At 36.7% G+C, this 22,763-nt stretch overlaps 2 protein-coding genes across 5 annotated transcripts in view; one reads left to right on the top strand and one right to left on the bottom strand.

The window, feature by feature from the left end:
* Positions 1-250: 250 nt before the first annotated feature.
* On the top strand, positions 251-10,952 carry Su(z)12_2 (polycomb protein Su(z)12). 3 transcript variants are annotated; one of them, XM_011191922.3, is made up of 7 exons: positions 251-844; positions 910-956; positions 1,031-1,315; positions 1,391-1,574; positions 1,672-2,584; positions 2,659-3,668; positions 5,933-8,657. In XM_011191922.3, the coding sequence occupies exons 1-7, from the start codon at positions 616-618 to the stop codon at positions 6,472-6,474; spliced, it is 3,210 nt and encodes a 1,069-aa protein (XP_011190224.2). In that variant the 5' UTR covers positions 251-615; the 3' UTR covers positions 6,475-8,657. The 3 variants fall into 3 exon arrangements, with proteins under 3 accessions (XP_011190224.2, XP_028898195.2, XP_011190233.2); XM_029042362.2 differs by lacking the exon at positions 5,933-8,657 and adding an exon at positions 5,372-5,804; XM_011191931.3 differs by lacking the exon at positions 5,933-8,657 and adding an exon at positions 9,106-10,952 and having other exon boundaries at positions 253-844.
* Positions 10,953-13,121: 2,169 nt separating this feature from the next.
* Positions 13,122-22,763, bottom strand: part of LOC105217070 (fat-like cadherin-related tumor suppressor homolog) — a 36,909-nt gene continuing 27,267 nt past the window's right edge. The window contains exons 15-22 of one of the 2 annotated variants that reach the window (XM_011191901.3): positions 21,875-22,716; positions 21,423-21,731; positions 15,775-21,082; positions 14,763-15,026; positions 14,484-14,672; positions 13,870-13,899; positions 13,607-13,741; positions 13,122-13,397 (exon numbers count right to left, since the gene is read on the bottom strand). In XM_011191901.3, the coding sequence (XP_011190203.2) occupies positions 13,252-13,397; positions 13,607-13,741; positions 13,870-13,899; positions 14,484-14,672; positions 14,763-15,026; positions 15,775-21,082; positions 21,423-21,731; positions 21,875-22,716 (7,223 nt within the window). In that variant the 3' untranslated portion in view covers positions 13,122-13,251. The remainder of the gene's footprint in view (positions 13,398-13,606; positions 13,742-13,869; positions 13,900-14,483; positions 14,673-14,762; positions 15,027-15,774; positions 21,083-21,422; positions 21,732-21,874; positions 22,717-22,763) is intronic. The other variant, XM_029042351.2, reaches the window with a different exon arrangement.

Here is a 22,763-nt window from a genome sequence, read left to right as displayed (position 1 = left end):
ATTCAAATAAAGGTTGCCAAGTTTAATAAATAACGGGTAAAATATATTTTGAATAAACCGAATTTTCAAACCTCATTTTTGAATCAGAAACCAATTAAAACACATGTGTAAATGAAATATTGTTTGCGCTTTTATATTTAGTATGTGCATATGTTTCTATATATTGATTATTGATGTTTACATATATGAGATTTGAATTTTATTATATGAATTTGTTTTTACTGCTCACTGTGAATGAAAGTGTAAACGAAGAAGCAGAAAAGTTGATGAAGAGGAAGAGTTTGTACGCCTTGTGTGTGAAAATTTCGCGCCGATACCCTTTCATTTACAATAGGGAACTGTGAAAAACTCTAGCACACTTAAATCTTTTATATTTTCACAGGAAATTAGTACAAATTTGTAGTTTTAATGCTTATAAATAAAATAAATTGAGTGTATACATAAGTGGAAACAAGAAGTGGAAGTGTGAATTGGCGTCTTCTGCCACTACAAACGTATCGTCGAGGCGACGAGACAGTGAAGCAGCAAAAAATTTACAAATTGTGATTTAACGCACCGTTCTCATATTGCAAAAGGCATTAGTGATTATTCGTTTAATATTTCAATAAACATATAATGGCTCCAGCGAAAAAACGCGAAAAGGATAATGCATCAGCAGCGCCGGCAGCTGCTGTAAATAATGGTGCTAATGGAAGTGTTAACGCTGGCAATGGGGGAGGAGTGTCTTCGGCAACAGCTGCTGCTGCAACTGCAGTCACAGCAAATGCTGCAACTACAAGCGTAGAAAATGCGAAGCTCAATGGGCATCAGCAAGAGCAGGAACTTTTTCTACAAGCCTTTGAAAGTAAGTTAAATATTATGACATTATAAATGAAACAATTTTAATTAATATATAAACTTTTTGTTTAGAACCTACCCAGATATATAGGTTTTTACGGAATCGTCATGGCACCAGCGTATGTAACAATTATATGTTCGATCTCTGTTTGCGTCAATAAGCTATTATATATTTTGTTTATTTTTATTTTAGCCTATATTTTTGAATCGAACACTTAGTTACATGAAGGACCGCATGTCGCGCAACAACAAAAAACGCGCGTCATTCAAAGTAAACTCAATATTGCAGCAAATAACTCAAAAAACAGAGTCTATATCCAATAAATATTTGAATATAATTTACAATGGGTTATTTGATAAAAGTAGTTGCAGCGATCAATGGTGGAATGCGGGAGACTCGGTCAGTGTCGAAGCTACACTTTACAAAATAACTAAAAACAAACGAAAAGATAGCACATCAGACTTTCAGGAAATGATGGTAAATTTGTATGCCTCATAATATAAATTTGTTTACTTATTTAATTTATGTCTTTTCTTCTACATTTTACACTAGAGTTACAGTTCAGGTGTTGTATACAATCCAGATGATGATCTAAGTCGCTTCTCAACTATCAGCATTCCGGTACAATCGATGGGTCCATTGGGCGATCAACACACAATATATAAGCTCTTGTTTCGTATTAAAGTCTTACCAAAATGTGATACAAAAACAATTGACGAAAACAGTGAGAATAGTGGTAAGTCAAATAAGCAGATCAGCGATTACGGCCTTATAATAATGCCATAATTCATATACATATATATTAATACAATATTTAAATTTTTTGAATTCAGAGACACCTTGCAAACGTGGGAAAATGAGTACGAAAATATATGGATGCGAATTAATAGTATTTGAGAAGAATATCTGCTTTATTCCTGAGGGTGATTACGAGGCGGCGATGCAGGAGCTCAATTCAATGAGCATTAAATCCTTCTCTCCAAAGAAACGCACATGGGAGACATTGCCCGATAATTACATTCCACTCTCGTTGAAATTCGACGTTTTCAATCAATTTCCAACGCTTAAATTCCGTTTAACCTGGTCGGCCAATGAAGTGCCTAGCAGTATTGCTGCAAAGGATCTTAATCTTTATGGCGACTTTGAAGGCATAAAAAATGAGGCAAACGATAAAACGCAAAGCTTAACAAATGGCGTCGAAATGCCATTGAATGGCAGTGTCAATCAAAATGCTAACACAGGCTCTCATGTCAATCATAATAATAATTGTGTTAAAGCGAATGGCGGTGGCAAAGGTGGTATTGTGCCAGTTGCCGCAAAAGCAGAGAAAATACAAATAGTTTATAATTTTTTATATAGCAACAATACACGACAACAAACGGAATACACGCAGGAGGTAATATGTCCATGGTGTGGTCTGGATTGCTTGCGTTTGTATGCATTGCTGAAACATTTGAAATTATGCCATGCGCGCTTCAATTTCACCTATCAACCGGCAGGGAGTGGTGCACGCATCGACGTGACCATAAACGATTCTTATGATGGTTCGTACGCGGGTTCACCATATGATTTGGCTGGTCCGTCTGGTTGTTCCTTTGCGCGTACCTGTGGCCCAGTGCGGCGTACGACGGTGACAAATTTATTAGTCTGCCGTCCGCGAAGACAGAAAACGTGTCTCGATGAGTTTCTAGTGCTGGACGAGGATGATTTGAGCAATCAGCGTCCTTATATTACGGGTCATAATAGGTGCGTTATTTATTGTTTTTTTTTCTATTAATACTGATATATTTATAAGTATTTGTATTTTTTTGTTTTCATAGACTTTACCACCACACAGAGACTTGCTTGCCAGTACATCCCAAGGAGCTTGATATCGATTCAGAGGGTGAAAGTGATCCACTATGGTTACGACAGAAAACTATACAAATGATTGATGAGTTCTCCGATGTGAATGAGGGTGAAAAAGAGTTGATGAAACTGTGGAATTTACATGTAATGAAACATGGTTATGTGGGCGACTGTCAATTGCCGCTAGCTTGCGAAATGTTCTTAGACTCGAATGGCTATGAGATTATACGAAAAAATCTGTATCGCAACTTCATCTTACACATGTGTTCACTATTCGATTATGGCCTCGTTTCACCGGAGACTGTTTATAAAACTGTACAGAAGCTACAGGGTATGTTAAGTAAATATCGCGAGGGTCGTGAGTTGATGTCGAAACAACGTGAAGCACAATTGAAATATTGGCTCGATGTGGGCATACATAAACAAGATGAGCAAAAACTGAAATCACCACAAAAGCAAGCACCGAAAACCACAAGTGTTTCCGAAGTATTAGGCACAGCCGTTAATGTTGCCAGCAGCACAAGCGCTGTCAGTAAAAATGCAGAAAACAAACCAATGCAACCACCTACGAAGCGTTCAGCGACAGCTGTTAAACGTGCCAGTCTACATCTACAAAACTGTCTAAACAGTAACGGCAACGCAACTGCTGATAAATTAATAAATGCTGGCGGTAGCAAAGGTGTTGCCAAAAAGACTGCATCTCAAGCTGTTGACGATCAGGACACACCCGCCAGTGGCAGCACTAAAGCGTCCAGCGAGAAACGTGAGCGCCGCAGTGAGACCAGCAGTAGTAGTGGTAGTCGTAGAAGTAGCACAGCGTCAGCCACAGTGACGTCAACTACAAATGAACGCGATGGCAATAATGAGCGCAAAGATGCGCCGCATAACGCTGAGCGTTCACAACGCGGTGGAGTCGCATCAACAAATGCTACAAACGCAGAATCGCGCGTACAAACGAGTAAAAGACGTTTGTCCACAAAAGGTGAGTGTTTGCGAGTTGCTCAGTATATTTTTCTGAAAATAATATGCAGGTATATGTAACTAAGGTAATTAGTTGATTTATATATACAACAAAAAGATGCGCAGACGATTTTTCATATTGCTAAATATTTTCGTATTATTACACTACCAACACTCGGCTGGGTATTGGATAAAACTTAGTTTTTCCGGGAGATTGAGACATAAGTAAAAAATATTTGTACTTCGATTTTCGAAGTTGGCCCCAAGGTTGAAATATTTGGTTTCGAAGTTCGAAAAAGACTTAAAAAAATTATTATTAAATAGAGGATATAGATAATAAAAAATCTAAAGTATGGACACAATCTATATTTTTTTCTTCATTCAATGGTGTATAAAATGTTTCGGTCAATCTTATATGACAGATGCTATTTTTTTTTAATTTCGCATAACCCTTTCATGCCCAATGTTGCCTATATGCAACATTGTACTTACCGGCTTCTAATTCTCGTTATTTAAATATTTTTGACCAGCGGTTTTTTCAATTATGTAGACTTATGTGTTGTGTAAGCTTACAGTTACTTTTTCTGATATGAGCTGTACACGTATTCATTCAGTAAAAGTTCACCGCAGAGAGAAATTGGCAAAAATCGTTTCGCGAAAAAAGTTATACTGAAGTGATTATACAAAAAGTATTCAAAACCATAAAAATAATTGTTTTATTTAAAAACAAAGTGAACTATATAAATAAGTAAAGATAAGAGAGTTATTAAAAAAATTGCATGAGAAAAAAGTTTAGTTTATTTATAATAATATAATTTGTACCTATAAGCAACATCCTGTAACTAATGAACCAGGATACACAGGACTTTTTTTTATGACTTCGTATTAGAGTTAAGACTAATATATATCTGCCCTAAAAAAATGTTATTATAGCTCCGTTCATTTTAATTCGGGCATGATAGGGTTAAAATACGGTTGTGATCGTTGTTAAGCGATCTTTCTCCTGGTATGCGTATTTATTTAATTTCAATATAAATCTTCTAGGAAAAAATCACTTAAATGAAAAATTATATACACTCCTCGTCGATAGGTTAGACGCACCTGTACTTACTATAATATTCTGTTTAAAACTTTTATTTTGGATTCAATTAAATAAAAGTTGATATGCAAAAGCCTTGATTATTCAATGATATTTCAGGGATAATATTCAAAGGATTTAAAAAATTAACGAAATTGTGTTTTTCAAACATTTTCTTAGAGCAGTTTAAAATAAGGCCACTTCGACCGTTTATATCATCTGTCACATAAGCTGGACCGAAAAATGTTATTTACCAATTGAATAAGAAGGAATTGTAAATTATGTCCATATTTTTACTTTTGTGACCTACATACTATTCAGTAAGATAAATTACGAAATTCGAAGTCGAATATTTCGGCTTACTTCGAAAACCGAAGTTCCATCACCCGAAAAAATTCAGTTTGGTCCAATTGCCAGAAAATAGGTAGATTTTGTAGTATAGTGTTACGAAACATATAATAAAAAGCAGGTTTGCGCATATTTTTGTTTAATATCTTAATAAGCTTATTTTATTATGTATATACATACATTAATTACTACTACTACTATTTAACATTTATATTATCATAATTATATGCAATTCATTGTGATTACAACGCATCATATCACGTCATTCGCATCGAGTTTATACGTTCATTAATCATCAGCCATAATTCACATATTAAAATGGATTTCATCGAAGATCGAAGCATTTTATAAGCTTTTATATACCACGCTCACCCTCATCTGCATCGATATAAGGGAACACCTTCATACAACAATAATCATCTATGTATATATTATGTGCACTCATACATACATACATATATGTATTTTATATATATTTTATATTTTCAACCTTTTATTTATAATTAATTTTTGCTGTGGGTTAATTGTGTTGCAAACGTGTTCAATCATAACTTCTGATTTTGATACTACTATTTATATTATTACTCCTAACTATTAATATAAATAAAACAACAGTTCACATTACGCTCATTTTCTATCGGTCAATATCACCACTTCACACCATGCCACATAAGTCCATACAACAACATTCGCCAATCACCACTTAGCGCTGCTGCCTTAAAAGAAAATAAACAAAATAAAATAAAAAATATAATTTTATAAATGATCAAAATTTTTTTAAAACGAAATTGTGCGCGTTTTTTTTCTTTTGGTCTTTTTTTTCTCTCTCTCTTTTTCTCTATCTCATGAAATGTTTGCAGCTATTGAAGTTGGGGAAGAAGGAGGCGTTGGCGGTGAATGTGGATGTGTTGGCGCAGATAGTAATAGTGAAGCGTTCGAAGCGTGTAAAAATGCTAGTGATGTCTGTAATGCTGTTGCTACTGTTGTTAGCAGCATACTGCAAACTAGCTCACAAAGTGCAATGACACAAATGCCTCTTAAATGCGAAATAAATAATTTAACGCATAATGAAGATGATGATGGTGGTGATGATGGTAATAATATTAATGATGTTAATGACGATGTCATTGATGATGTTAATGATGATGTTAATGATGATGTTAATGACGATGTCAATGATGTTAATGATGATGATGAGCTTGCTGACACTACAAGTCATTTAAATGCTGACACAAATGAACACACTGTTGATATTGATGTTGATGATGATGACCTTGATGCCGAACTGCGTGCTGATGTGACAACAGCGTCCACTATAACCTCAGACGCTACAGTAGCCACAACTACTGAAGCGGATAATGCTCTAATGGAAAATGTATTGGACAATGCATTAACTATTTAAATATTTGTATTGTCATATTGGCAACTAATTTGTCATACACACATACAACCAAACCTCACTAAAGTAGTGAATCGGTACTTACATAATATAGTACATAAGTGCAATTGGTATTGTTATTGGCATAAAATGTCTAGTGAAAAATTTAGAATTAGTTTTAGGTAATGCATACACATATGGATGCTAGTATTTTAAGTACTCGAATGCGGCAGTTAAAGTTGAACAAACAATCGAAATGCATTGAAGATAATTGTTTTATAAATATTGCATACTTTCAGGCGCATGTAGATAGCATTTGATCACAATGTAATAATTATGATGACATGAAATATCTTAATCTAATATTCTTAAATATCCGCATATACTGCCGAAAAATCTAAATCAAAATGAAAATTTGTTAATATTAAATGAGCCAAAAGCCTTAATTGCTTTTAACTAAACTTAATATCTTGCCTTGACGAGATTTAATTTAATCATATGCAATTTTTTTCTACTGCTTAAGGGGTTAGGTGGGTTTCAAAATTTCAGAATTTGACAAAAAAATGTTTGTCTTATTAAATAGTGTAATATGTTTAAAATACTATCCAAAAATATCAAATCAATCCGAGTAATGTTCTAAGTGTATATATATAAGTGTATATCTCACTTTGGATGCTCCGCCCTTCAGGCCACGTCAGTATGAATGTAAAACTTTAAAGTCATTTATCTCAAAACTCAATTTTTCAAGTCGGTGGACACGATAATTCAAAAAGTTATGAAGCGATTTCTCGCTTTTCGAGCCAATATATGCCGCAAATTTAACTAGAAAAGTGAGTTCATTTTATTTTTCAATTTTCAATATTTTATTTTTGTCTTCGTTCATTAACTAGATTTATCAATGTACTAAAATTGTAAGAATAGCATTGTTTTTAGTCTCTGAAACCCATCTAATCCCTTAAATTATCTGAATCTGATTAAGAACTATTATTTACTAGGGCTACTGTATAATTTTATAAAACAATATTACAGGAGTTTGTAATACTGTAATTGAAGAACATCTTTTGGTTTCATAGTTTCTAGTCTGTAAATTCATTTTTAGTGACAGTGGATTATGTTGTTGGAACTTAACTATTTAGTAGTAATAGTATTTAGTAGTACGCAGGATTTTATCTCAGTTTAATACTAGCAGACAACATCCTGTGTTTGCTCCAACTTCCGATTAACATTAAACAATTTTTTGTATTAATTTGTTCCTTTTTTTGAAAATTTGCCGCTTACTGATGAACTTTTAGTTTCAAAAGTTCCCTTTGGAAATAACAACAGTTGGACCTCTCTTACTCGAATCACCATAATCCACAAAAAAACTACGAGTTAGAGGGACTTCGAGATATAGAAATTTTCACTAAAACGTACCAGTTTTCAAAAACCTGGAAAATATAGATTTATACACAGTTTTATTTATTTGCATCACATAAAGTGATGCCTTGTTACATTTATGCAATCCATATCATAACTTTTTTTCTTCGCCTCCATACAATATAGAGCAACTCTTTTAAAATTCTGCATCGATAGTAAAATTTTAAAATTTGTATTGTGCCCTGAACGAAAAGTTCTATTTATGGAAGGAAATGTGTATAAAAGTTGACTTCTATTGCAATTCAAGAGTTCGAGTTATGGAGCACTTCGAGTTATAGAAGTTCAAATGTAATTATATAAAACCGCAAATCAATTTATGTACTCCTGTACAGATGTATGACTATAACTATTAGCTTTATACGTATATATTTAAGGATAAGCATTTATAATAGTACAATTGAACTTCCCTAACTCGCATCTCCATAATCCACAAAAAAACTTCGAGTTAGAGAGGCTTCCGAACTACGGAAGATAATCGTGCTATGGATTCAAGTTATTGAAGTTCGAATTATAGAAGTTCAACTGTTATTATATTATGAAGTTGAAGCGTGGTTTTAGGTGAATAAGCTTTGCACCGCTACACTACTTTCATAATCATTTTGAATATACGAAAAGAACAATCGTCTTAACGACAGTTGCGTCTACCTTCCAATTGCCAGCTGAGTCATATTGTACAATATTATTTAATACTGGTGACACAACAACAACAAACTCAGTAAACCTTTTGTTATGATTCTTTTTTAAATAAGCTATGTGTAACTGAGTTTAGCAGGTCGCTAAAGCATGAGACTTATCAAGAGTTGATGCTTTGTATGAAATATATAGATTTTTAGCAACAAATTGATTATTATAAGTCTCGATGAAGCAATATACTATTTAAAATAAATTATATAATATAAAAATATTTTATTTAAATAACACATTTAGTATTTATATTTATTAATAGCTGAAGAAATCTTCTATATATTTGTATTTATTTCTCAGAGAAAGTGCTAAAAATTACTAACTTTTCAAATTACTATCCGATGCTAATACGTAGTTACTTAAATTCATATAGAAATTATACTTTATACTTGAAAATAAGTGTTAGAAACTATGAATAACAAATATATTATTTAATTACTGAATTCGGCTAATCGCTTGCAATTTGTTTTTGTTTTGACTTTCTTCTCACAACAAACACCTCGCTGATTACAAAAATTAAAAAAAAAAAACACAAACAAACAATTTGAAATGAAGATGCAACACAACCCGCCAGCAAACGCAGCCGCAACTCCGAAGGCAACAGCAGCAGCAGCAGTGGTGGTGGTGTTGGTGGTAGTGGGGCTGGCGGCACGACCACACGTACAGCCGCACAGCGACAATCGGGCGAGGGTGCCAGCAGCGGTAAGCAAACAAACGCCAATGGCACTGCAACAGCCAATAGTGCGGGCACAGCACTGCCGAAACGTTTGGTCACACGTCGTCAGTCCATAGCTGGCCCCACCAATGCTAATCATAATAATAACAACAATAATGCCGCCGAAGCAACACTGCCAAAGTCCTCTGCCAAAAATGCGAATAGCACTGCAACAGCAACAACAACAACACCTGCCAATGCCACACATCATTCACTGCGTACACGCCTCTCGGTGCCATTAACGAAAGTGGACAAACGTTAAGCAACAAAAAACGACAAGAACAGCGAAATGCAAAGGAATAGTGTGGTTTTTCTTAAACGAAAAATTAACCGTAGTGTTATGCAGCGCAACAACGTCAGCGACGTTATATGAAATGTTTAAAATATTGTTCGTTACGTTTATGTTAAGTTTTTATAATTTTTACATTTTACTTTTAATTCTGTTTTATTTGCGCATACCTAAAGAGAATATAAAATTTGTAAACCACTTAGCATTAAGTAGCTGAGTATTCCATATATTTACTTAATTGACTGTTTATAATTGCATTCGATATCACTTTTATACATTTACACATTAAAACAACTGACTTTATACACTTTTCAAAATAACCATATAAAAGAAATTCTTTTGTTTATTTTTTTACAAATATTCTAATTTTTAATTTTTATTACATTTTTACATACATACATATATTCATAATCGTTTATTACATTAATTTGCATTGACGTTCCACAACTTATAATTCACGGTTTTATGCTCTCAGCAAAACGCATTGAACACAACAGTCAATATATACAAACATATTTAAGAGTATAGAAATATAACCAAATTATATAGCGGAAGCGTATGTACCAGGTCGCGTATTGGGAATTGTATATTTTTTTAACAATATTTACGTTGAATAAAGCTATTCGACCACATTATTAGATATTCGTATATGAATGCATGGTTCATTGCAATTAAACTAAGAAGATGCGCATTTAATACAAACATGCCTACAATATAGAGTACATATATGTATACATATGTACATATATACATGAATAAAGCTAAATACATACAGACACATATATCATATTTAAAAGAAATGTTTAGAAATTCAATATTTTTCTTAACAACTAAAGGCTGTTTCAGGTAATCGGCTAATCAGTCAGCGATATATAGAACTTGTAAATTACAAACATATGCATTAGTATAAGTAAATATGTATTAAATAAAATATATATACAGCATTTATATGTACATATGTATTTGCAAAAAAGAAAAAAAAATGAAGTAGTTAAATAATATAAAAAGGCGCCACACTGCACTTGCGTTAATTACTGGAAAAGCTGTGAGAAGTTGAAGGCAAAAAGCGAAGTTATAACGTGACTTATTGAAGCATTTCAAATATTTTATACATAAAATTCTAAATTAGCATTTTACTTGTAAAGTTGTAAGCGACAGCTGATCACTTTTCGGCTCAAGAATCCTAGAAAATCCATTAGTCATTTCTTGTATGTTTTCACGGTTACTTTCTTCAGTACACCGATCGTGTCTAAAAAATTTGTTCCAATAGCGTTTACTCTGCGGATCATGAAAAATTATCTTCGAAAAGTCATCTTAATCGTTCGGAGTCGGTTAAATTACTTAGTCTTCTAGGACTCTACAGTAACTTTCTTAATATTCATTCTTCATAATAAGCAACCCAATTGTTGAGAAAAGTTGAATTCAAGATTCATTGAATTCCACACTTGCACGTACTCTGTGGGTTCATAATTGACTAAGTATTTAACCTAAAGTTAACTTAGCAGTGTACTTCAAAATAATTTAAAAGCATAAAAACTCAGTCGGGTCTAAATAACTGGAACGGACTCGAATTTATCCGACCAATATCTGTCAATTCAGCTGCAATCCTCAAAATAATGACTTGGTGATTTTTATTTACCGCTACAACAACAACAATTAAAAAATGTTATTCGCTTATACAACAACAGCAGTAAAACTCCACCTAAATACTTCAAACATTTGAAAGTTAGTTGAAATAAATGTCGGCACCTCAAAGAGGCTTCACTTACAAGTACAGTAAAGTTCCCGAAAGTTTGTAGAAACAAATCATTTATAATTAGCCAGTAGTAAAAGTAATACGAACGTGCAACGTAGTGTGGTATGATATGGCGTATACAGAGCTACATAGAGTTAAGTTAAAATTATGCAATAAGTGAGAAATGAAAGCTAATTGTATTCATAAATCGTTGTAGTAATAAATGCAGATATTTTTTAATATTGAAATTAAATATTTATAAAGTTTTTTTATTATCTGAAATATTATTAAACATAGCTGTTAATTTTCTTTTTAACAAACATGGGGTCCAAACAATTATTGTAAAGTAAAGTGACTTTTTAACTTCATAACCAAAATATCAGATTATTTTCTCCGTAAACCCAGCGCGTTAGGTATAGGCGGGATGTGATTTTCGTAAACTGAAATTGCTAATTTATTTATTTAATTGAATGAAATTCTAATTTTTTTGCCGATAGCTATTTCTTCAATAAAGTTTTAGGTGGATAAACAACCGGGTCATGTTAACCAACAATGTGATATAACACCTAGTTGCCGAAAAGTCATTGTACGGTTTCGATTGTCGACATTGGGTTATGGTGTGACCTATTACGGTACGATGCAGAAAGTTCTTCGGATTACCCTTACACTGAGTCAAATACTGATCTGAAGTGGTCTGATGTCCAATATTTTATAGCACGCGGGTATTTTATGACCCACACGGTATCTGAATTGCTGACGTCTCAACAATCTCGCACTTTTTAAGACGGTAGTCTGTAGGCATCCAAATTTAAACTCCTTAAGCCAATTTTTAACCGTCGCCGAAGAAGAAGAAAGTCGCTGTACAACCAATACAAGCGCCCTTTGATTTTACTAGGCGAATTTCCCTTACAAAAAAAAAATAGAATAACCGTTCCAACGGCGGTGAGTATTTAATGGATCGCCTTCCAATACTTTTTAGGGTCTCTCATCTTTTCTAACATTAAAACCAAAACACCACATCAAAATTGGATCCAAAAACACTTTAAATCATGTTAACAAACATATGAGCCTCTCCAAGCCGTTCGATACCAAACGAGGTTCAGACAGAGTGACTCACAATCTTGTGACTTCTTTAACCTGATGATGGAAAAAATAATACCAGCCGCAGAGCTGAATAGAGGAGGTATAATCTTCTATAAGAGTGTACAGCTGCTGGCGTATGCCGCAGATATCGATATCATTGGAAGTAAAACCGCACCGTTAGTTCTGCGTTTTCCAGACTAGATAATGAAGCGAAGCGAATGGGTCTGGTGGTGAATGTGGACAGGAAAAACATATCTCCCACGTCACTGTTGACAGTCATAACTTTGAAGTCGTACATAATTTTAACTACTTCGGAAATAGCATTAACAAACCCAACACCGCCTCGAAATACAACGCAGAATCACTCTTGCCAACAGGTGCTACTTTGGACTGAGTGGGCAATTGAAAAGTATAGTTCTCTCTCGACGAATCAAAATCAAACGACAAGTCGCTTATTATTCCCGTCCTGCTTTATGGTGCAGAAGAGTGGACGATGTCAACATTCGATGAGGCGGCACTAGGAGTTTTTGAGAGAAAAATTTAACATTCCGTTGGAATGACCTGGTTACACTTGGGATTTCCAACTGGCGCCGAATTGCAAAGAGAGGAACGGCGCGTTATTATCGATTCGGCTAAACGGTCTACGCCAACATATATACAACATGTGAATCCTATGATTTTTATAACTTCAAACATAGCCCCCCCCCCATCTCGCAGATACTATAAAGAGTGCATGAAAAGAGTATTGATTAACTTTTAACCGTTATTTATTTATTTCTCTGGAATTTTTTTCGGTTTGTTTTTAAGTATGAAGATCTTATAAAAATATTTCTTTTTATACAATTAAATGCCTTTTGCGATCGAAGGATCTCACTTTGTCTATCTATTATTAACGTCTTTTGATGAGCTTGGTAAAAATTCCTCTAATTCGGAATCTTCAATTTCACACAAGTGAACCGAGAGGTCGCTATTTGATCCATTTTTCGAGTGGAGATTTCTGAACACATAAATTTCTTCCGATTTGTCTGCAAGAAAAATAATAGAAATACAAAAATCATTGATGGTGATTTAAATTTTTTTGAATAAATTTTAATTTTTTATTAAATGTATTTTTTTATAATGTATTTTTATTAAAAAATAATAATAATTTATTTTAAAATTTTTTTATAAATTATTATTTTTTTTGTAATTAAAAAATCGAAAAATATTGTGAATTATTTTATTTTACACTTACCACTTAACTTTCTTCTGGGTAGCATTTCACTGGTGGCTTTCGAAAATACCTCAGTGCTTGAGCTTTCACCTTCAGTTTCACTGGGTACATTAAATGGAGGTAAATATGAATCTGGATGCCGTAAATATGCGTTACCTGTTGTTTGGAAAATAAATATAATTATTATTTAAAAATATTTATTAATATGTTTATGAATTAATATGTAATGAAAAGTGCAAGAAATAATATTTTTTAAATAAAAAATAGTATTAATTTGCACTTACATGAGTTCATAGGATCATATGTTGAAGGCACTGCAAAATAAAAATGGATTTATGAAATTATATTATGTGGAAAATATTTCTATCAAAAATATTTCAAAAACGTCATACTTATGACGAGCGTACTTTTCTAAGTCCACGGATTGGGTGTGTAAGTTTATTTGAGGTTAATTGTTATTATATAAATATAAATTGATTATTTTACTCCGAAAAGAAATAGATACAATATAGTTCTCTAAGAATCGCGTAATTAATTTTTTTAATAGATGCTTTGGATTTTATTAAGCGGATATTCTTGTACGTAAACCTTTTTCGAACTTCGGAACCAAACATTTCGGAAGCTTAATTCGGATCGGAAAAAATAGTTTGGTTCAATACCCTGAAAAAGGTCGATTTTGCCGTATAGTGTTATGTTCTTAATAGCTGAATTTGGAATGGAGATCTAATAACAGTTTGAGTTTTTTTCATCTATTTTAGAAATAGCACTATAATATCTAATTACTATTGATTTTTAAATCAACTAATTATTTTTTAGCTTATGTACATTTATTAGTTTTGTACCTCACCTACATTATTACCTTCATGTATGTCAATGTATATATAAGTTTCTAATTTACCTGGATTTGTAATGAAGTCTTCATTCTCAAAGTTAATTTGGGGGCTCAGTCTTGAAACATCATCATGATTTATAAGCGGCAGTTCGAAAGGTCGCATACAACTCTCTAATTCGGAGTCGATGCATTCGGATGTTAAGTCTTCATTTAAAGTCACAATATCTCGTGTAGGATCAACACCAATGCACATATCTGAAAAAAATAATATTTTAATTATATTAATGATTAGTATTAGAAAATACATAGGAGTATGCCTGGTATTCAGCTTCTATTTTTACTCACTTTGCCCTGCATAGGTACGCCGTGGTTTAGACTCATTGCTATCATTACTATGGAAGCTCGACGAATCAGCAATTTCAGCACCAGGTACCTCCGTTATATCCGGCAGTGGATTATGGCTCTTTCGCACCCAATCTGAACAATCCCAATGGTATTGGCCGTGATTGACCGGTGGATAATCCGTGTATGGTGAGTGGCAAACATTTGGCACCGTTACTTGCATCATTTTGCTACAACCGCTTTTTAAAGCAGTATAATCTAGTTTTTCTAAAGAGACAAAACAATTTTAATAATATGAGAAATTTAGATTTATTTAGATTATAGGGTGATCCAAGTAGAGGTACTTTTTAATAGTCAGCAACGGACTGAATACAGGTTGTGCCAGAACTGAACCCGCTCGACCTCTCCAAGCGACATAGCTTCGTTCTATAGGCTCTTGACAAGTTCCAAGAAGATCCGAAGTTTTCGAGCAAAATGCTGTTAAGCGATAAGGCCCATTTTTGGTTTCAACAAGACGGTGCCACTTCCCACTCATCGCATCAATCAATGGATTTATTGAGAGAACACTTCGGTGAGCAAATAATTTCACGTTTTGGGCGTTGATTGGCCACAAAGATCATGTGATATTACAGTTAGACTTTTCCCTGTGGGGATGTGTAAAGTCTATGCGGACAATCCCGCTTCGATTCAGGCATTGGGGCAAAGTATCACGCGTGTCGTTCGCCTGTTACCAGTCGAAATGCTCGAACGAGTCATCGAAAATTGGATTCATCGGATGGACTATCTGAGACGTGGCCGCGGCAAACGTTAAAAAGAGATAATCTTTAAAAATAAATGCCAAAGAATGTTCTTTCGAATGATAATAAACTTTGCCCACTAAATTTGAATTTTCTCTGTCTTTTTCTTTAAAAAAGTAGGGAACTTCGAAATGGATCACCCAATGGATAATGAGTCATTAACCCTCAATTCTTCATAGAATATGCATATTAATATTATTGCATATATATTTACTCACCATTGTTAAGCTTGTTCTCACTAAAGGTCTTCAAATGCATTTGCTCGGCCCAGTCGCGTTTTTGTATGGGATCGGAATCATTTAGATTCACATGTTCATTGTTCCGATTGATCTTCTGATATTCGAATGGTATGTTTTCCAGTTCATCACCAGCCGAACCGTAACTGCGCAATATGTCCAAGTTATTCACGAAGGTGGTGTGACCCGAGTACAAATTATCATTTGTCGAAGCCGTATAGCTCATCGGTCGTTGATTTATTTCCAAATTGCTCATCTTCGCTATATTCTTGGCATATTTTTCCTTGCAAACGAGAGAGTTCAAATTTTCTCCTTTGTATGGATCTTTGTTACTCGAATTTTGGCCGCTCGTATTGCTGCTCTTCCGAAAAACTATACAACAGAAGGCAACAAGTATAACTATGATAATGAACACTATGCCACCAACAATGCCAGCTAACTGTTCCATTGAAAGATTTCTTAATTTAGTCGATATTGAATTGGAATATAGCGGATCACCGCAGCTGGCGCCTGTGAGATAAGATGGACAAATACACCGAAAACTGCCCGCCTCATTGATGCATGTTGCGCCATTGCCACACGGATGATTATCACATTCATTTACGTCAATCTCGCATGTGGGGCCCGTATAGCCACGACACATGCAGTGCGGCGTGCCATCACCCTCTTCGCAGACACCACCATTCTTGCACGGATTCGGTGAACAATATTTACCATACTCACAACGACGTCCGGATAAATGTAACGGACACACGCAACTGTAATTGCCGTACTCGTGCACTTCACAGCGACCGCCGAAAAGACAAGGCGCCGAAGCGCACGGATCCATATCAACCTCGCACATTTGCCCCGTAAAGCGCGCATGGCAAGTGCACTTGAATTTATTTTCACCCAAATCGATGCAAATGCCGCCGTTAAGACACGGCTGTGCGCCACAAATACCCAGTTGTACGAGCACGCTAGTCGGATCACAAGTGAATTCGACATTAGTGAAGCGCTTCAGCGCCGCCACAGAGCTGCCACCCGATATGTATAGCGGCAAGGGTTCCAGCGCGATTTTAATGTCGGACATGCAACCGATGAAACCCTTTTGTATATCCTCGAAACCGATGATGGCGGGATGTGGTTTCACTTCGGCGCCAACGAAAATATCATTCGACTGTATGTTGAGTATGCCGTTAACACCCGGTGCGCTACCCTGTGACACATGCTTGTTGTCCACCGTCAATTTGGCGCTATTCAATATGCGCTCCAGCGTGATTGTATGCCACTCACCATCGGCGATGTAAATGCTTGAGACACATATTTTACCCTCACCCGAACCCAGTTCGTAACGATACTGCACAGCACCATTGTAAATCTCCAGTATGTGATAGTCAATGCGTCCGCTGGAGAAAAGCAGCGTACCCGTCTGCTGTACGGTGCGTATCTTCAGCGAATACACAAACTCTTGCTCCAGTATAGTCTTCGCAACGGCCTTATTGATTTTGTAATGTGCATAACTTTTACCGCTGAACGAAACCGAAGTGAAACGTGCGCTGCAGTTGCCGTGTTGACATTTCGTCAACGTCGATTTGCTATCGCAGGCGTGACCGGTAAAACCTTGCGGACATATGCACTGATAACCGATTGTTGTGTTTGCGGGCCAGCAAGTCTTCTCTGGCGGACAGGGATTGGACGAGCAAGCATTGATGGGCTCATTACAAATACGACCGCCATAACCTTGCTTGCACTGACACTCGTTGGCATGCTTGTATGTGGGCGATGCGAAGCTGGCGACATCGGTCGAATAGGTATTCAGCTGTCGCTTGTTCAGACGTATGCGATTGAAACAGTCGCCTTGTACGCAGATGTTATGTGTGCAAGTGGGTGACATAATCTCCTCCACCACTAAATTGGTGGCGTCCTCTATGTCATCGATGAAGTTCACCAGCACTGCGCGCACTTCGGCGGTGGTGAAATACTCCTCGGAGCTGGGCGTAATCTGTTGCTTACGTACGGCAAACAAAACATTCAGATTATCAGCGGGCGTGGGTTGTTGCCGTTTACTGCGCTCCAGCATGACACTGTCCGAGTCCTGTGGCTCCTTGTGCGCCGTATGGCTATTCGACGCTTGTATAGCGATGATTGTAATGTCCTTTTGGCGGCAGCGTAATATGGCGCGTAAAGCGCGTATGAAACCTTTACGGTGGCTCAAGATGAATGCTTCAGGCGTCACTTTACGGAAACTTATGACAATCGCATTGCGCGTCATATCGCCCGTTATGAGCTCCACATTCAGCTTGACCAGCGCATGTGCCGTAAACTTGCCATCGGTCACGGTAATATTGATGCGATACATGCCGATATCCAGATTGCTAATGGCATACAGAGAACCATTGTTTTGTGATATGTTGAACAGCTGCTTGGTCACGTACACCTCACCACTAGTCGGCGTCAGTGCGTACAGCAAATTGTCGTATTTATCCTGATCGCTCGCATGCACACGTCCGAGAAAACCACCCATGTAATCGTCGTCATATGACTTGACCGTCACCTCCAAGGGTGTGATGACCGGCGGATATTGACTCTCCTCAATTATGCGTACATGCACCCAGGCGTCCGAGTAGAGCGGCGGTGTGCCGTTATCGAAGACGCGCACCTGCAGCGTGTAGATATCGCAAATTTTGTGATTGAAACGCGCCGCCGTGCGCAACCAGCCGTCTTGACCGATGCGAAAGAAACCGCCCTCATTGCCGCTGCGCAAGTCGAAAGTGTAGGGTGCCGTATTGGGCGCCTCGTCGGCGTCGCTGATTTCAAAGAGCAGCACATTGTAGCCCAACTGTTTGTTCTCCTGCAGCACCACACTGTAGTTCTGCATGCGGAAGAGCGGCGGATTATCGTTCACATCCAATATGTCGACATAAATGCGTACATAGCTGCACTGTTCGGGCACGCCATTGTCGCACGCCTTGATCTCAAGCAAATAGTTAGCATTCAACTCACGATCCAATGCATTGACCACGATTAACTGTCCAGAGAAATCTTCAATGGCGAATTGATTCAAATGGTCGCCGCGTTCGATGTTGTAACGTATAATGCCATTTTGTCCCGCATCCGCGTCGGTGGCCAGCACTTGCAATAGCTTTTGCATTTTGGGCGCATCTTCGCGCACCTTGGCGCGATACATGTTCTGCGTGAATTTCGGCGCATTATCATTGACATCCAATACGGAAATATTTACCGAAGCCATATTACTGAGTGGCGGTGTACCACCATCGATCGCTTGTACCGTTAAGAAGTACGCCTTTGTGCGTTCATAATCCAAATCGTCATTTACATAAATGCTGCCGGTCTTTGAATCGATGCTGAATTTATTATGCTCATTGCCACCCATAATGAAATACAATACTTCCGCATTGACGCCGATATCTTTGGAGGTGGCGAAAATGCGCACGACTTCCGTATTCACAGTGGCATTCTCATAGACGTACGTTTTGTATTCTCGGGTGCTGAACTCAGGTGGATTGTCGTTAATATCGAGCACATTGATTATGAGTCGTGTGATCGTTAACTGTTTCGGATTACCGCTATCGACTGCCTTGATGGATACATTGAAAATCGAAATGCTTTCACGATCTAAACTCTTCGATAACTTTATAATACCGCTACTACGTGATATGCTGAAGTTCGGTTGCTCTTCGACGAAAGAGTAGACGATCTTACGATTCAAACCGAAATCCTTATCAGTGGCGTGCACCTTTGTCACAATAGTGCCGATTGGCGCATCCTCCGGTATGCTCACAATATACTGTGCCATCGAGAACTCCGGTCGGTTGTCGTTGAGATCGTTCACATTGATGATAAGTTCGGAGGTGCATTCCTGCAACAGTTCTTGTCCGTCTTGCACATGTGCCGTTAAAATGTAACGCGCATGCGTTTCACGATCGATCGTTTTAGCTACACGCAAGGTACCTGTATCTTTTTCGATGAAGAAATCATCAGACCGATTGCCAGTCAGATAGTAACGCAACTGACTGTTGCCATTCTCATCGTTGTCCAGTGCGTCAATTTGTATGAGTGGAGTGCCGGTCATCACCGACTCGTTTATACGCAGATTGTAACGTGGCGTCATACAGATTGGAACATTATCATTGACATCCTGCACCGTTATGGTAACCTCAGTGCTGGCCACAAATTTACCATCGGTGACGAGTACATTTAAATTGTATGTCGGTATTGCTTCTCTATCCAACGGCTTCGCCACAAACAGTTCACCAGTTTTGCCAATTTGAAATTGTGAGTACTTATCACCGGACATTATGTAATAACTGGTTATGCTCTTCTCCGCATCCAGATCGGTAATGAGGAAATATTTTAAAATGGTGCCGGGCAGCGAATTCTCGTGCACTGAAATTTCGAAACTTTCCTGATTGAACGTGGAGGGATTATCATTGTAATCGATGATCTTTATAGACACCGGCACTTTAGAAACATGCTTCGGTTGGCCGTTGTCGGTGGCAAGCACATTAAAATGATATTCCGATTGTGTTTCGCGATCCAACGTGCTCAGCAGTGTTATCCAACCCGAGTAGATGTCGATGTCGAACACATTCGACGCCGTATTCGTTTCATCCTCGAGATAGTAACGTATATCACCATTTGAACCCATATCCATATCAGTGGCGGTCACTTTAATGATCGACGCGACTTTATCGATATTTTCACCAATATTCACATTGTATTCGCGACTATCGAATTTGGGGGAATTATCGTTTTCATCCAGCACGTGTATATAGATTTCGCAAACTGCAAATAATGGCGGTATGGTTTCCGTTTCCGCCATAGCAATCATATAGTGTACATCGTTTACTTCGCGATCGAGCGTTTGCATCAGTATCACCTCACCATTCTCCGAAATAGAGAACTTACGACTTTCAATAGGTATGGAGAATTTCACCGAATAATTGCCGGATATGCGTAGTTTCGTTAATACCGAACCCGGTGGTGTTGATTCCAACACATGCAGTTCGAAAGCATTCTTTTCGAACTCGGGCACTGTAACATCAGCGTTGATGAATTGTATTGTAACGGGTACATCGTTATGAAATTGTGGACTGCCGCCATCCATGGCGCGTACGAAGAATTGTGCCACATTATTTGCGAATTCAGTGACTGGTTTCATCAGACTCAAACTGCCGTCCGCTTCGTTGATCGTGAAAATATCTTTGTAGGTTTCGGACACTGTTGATTCGTCAATTGTGTAGCTTATCTGAGAATTTTCATTTTCATCCATATCGAATGCTTTCACCTGTGTAAATTGTGTAAAAATATGGCTTTTATATTAGTCGGCATTGAAGATTGAATACGCCGGGTAGTATTTATACTAAAATTTTTGGTTATCAGATATATGGTTATCAGTATATTCTACTTATGAAACGAAGAAAAGTAGAATAATTTTCTCGACTACATTCCCTTAAGCTACTTTTAAATCACACACTCTCCATCTCTCTCTGTGCAGATCACACAGCGACATTACTGATCTTATTATGGAACAATAAAAATCTTTTGGAGCATTTCAAATAATAATATTCCCTAATATTAATATATAACACTTAACTTAAAGAAATTTTGAGAAACCATTTACTCACCTTCAACAGTGTCGTATTAATTGTTGTATTCACTTTAACCACAAGTTTATATTCTTTGACCATAAAACGCGGACTATTGTCATTGACATCTACGACTTTAATTTTTAGTGTCGTGAAATCGGCTTTACCACCTTCGTCAGATACCCTTACCAATACATCGTAGAAAGCACGTTGTTCACGATCAAATGCGACTTTCGTTGTTATAGAACCGTTAGTGTTATCGATTTCAAAATACTCTTTGAACTCTTCCGAAACCAGATCATAGGTGAGTTTTGCAAATCTGCCAAAGTCAGCGTCGTAGGCTTGAAGCTTGAGAGAGAAAATTAAGGTTTTTAGAGAAAATAATTAATTTCGGGTTTATTAAAAAAAAAACAATTTGAACTAACAATTATTTGTATAAATGTAAACTTTTTAAAATAAAAAGGTAGAAATTCTCGACAAACGGTACTTACCAAAACAATACTCTTCCCGGCTGCCTCGTTTTCCTTCACGCTCGCTTCATAAACGGATTTCATGAATTTAGGCGCATGATTATTCTCTGGCATTAATATAATCTTAACTCTGGCAAAGGTCGTGTGTACACCATCACTAACGGAAACATTCAATAAGGTCTGGTGGTGATCAGTGAAATTTTGCATATTTTGCAGTGTGATAACTCCATTGTTCTCATTGATCGTATATGTTTGCAATTCATTGCCGTCGATGATGCGATATTTGAGCTTTTCATTGTCCTCATGATCGGGATCGTACGCCTTTGCATTGATAACGAATTGACCACGTTGCGCATTCACTGATAAACGGCATGAAAATGAAGCTTCCGTAAATTTGGGGAAATTATCATTCAAATCCTTTACAGTTAACCACACATTTGCTCTTGAGCTCAGTGATGGTGTGCCATGATCTTTCACAATTAAAATAATATGATGAAAAGTGCTCTCTTCAGCGTCTAAATTGCTCTTTAGATATAGATAACCCTCGGCCATATCTATGTAAAATAATGCTGAGTTATTTTTCCCATCAACACTATCAATGAAATATGACAATTCACTATTTGCATTCGCATCACAATCGGACGCATTGACTTTCATAATTTGTGAACCGATTAACAAATTCTCCGATATGCTTATATTGTAATTGTCCTGCTCAATCGTTGGATAGCAATCATTAGCATCTTCAACTATTATCGACACTGTAACTTCGGCATAAATGCCAGATAAGGAATCGGTTGCACGCACCAGAAATTCGTGACTTTGTTTCGTCTCGTAATCCAACTCGTTAACAATGTAAATGACACCTGAATATGAGTAAGAGGCATTACTTTAATAACCGTTATCACTCAAA

Source organism: Zeugodacus cucurbitae, chromosome 4 (assembly GCF_028554725.1).
Source record: "Zeugodacus cucurbitae isolate PBARC_wt_2022May chromosome 4, idZeuCucr1.2, whole genome shotgun sequence".
In the NCBI taxonomy this organism is placed as follows: Eukaryota; Metazoa; Arthropoda; class Insecta; order Diptera; family Tephritidae; genus Zeugodacus; species Zeugodacus cucurbitae.
This window is presented reverse-complemented; position numbering and strand designations above follow the sequence as displayed.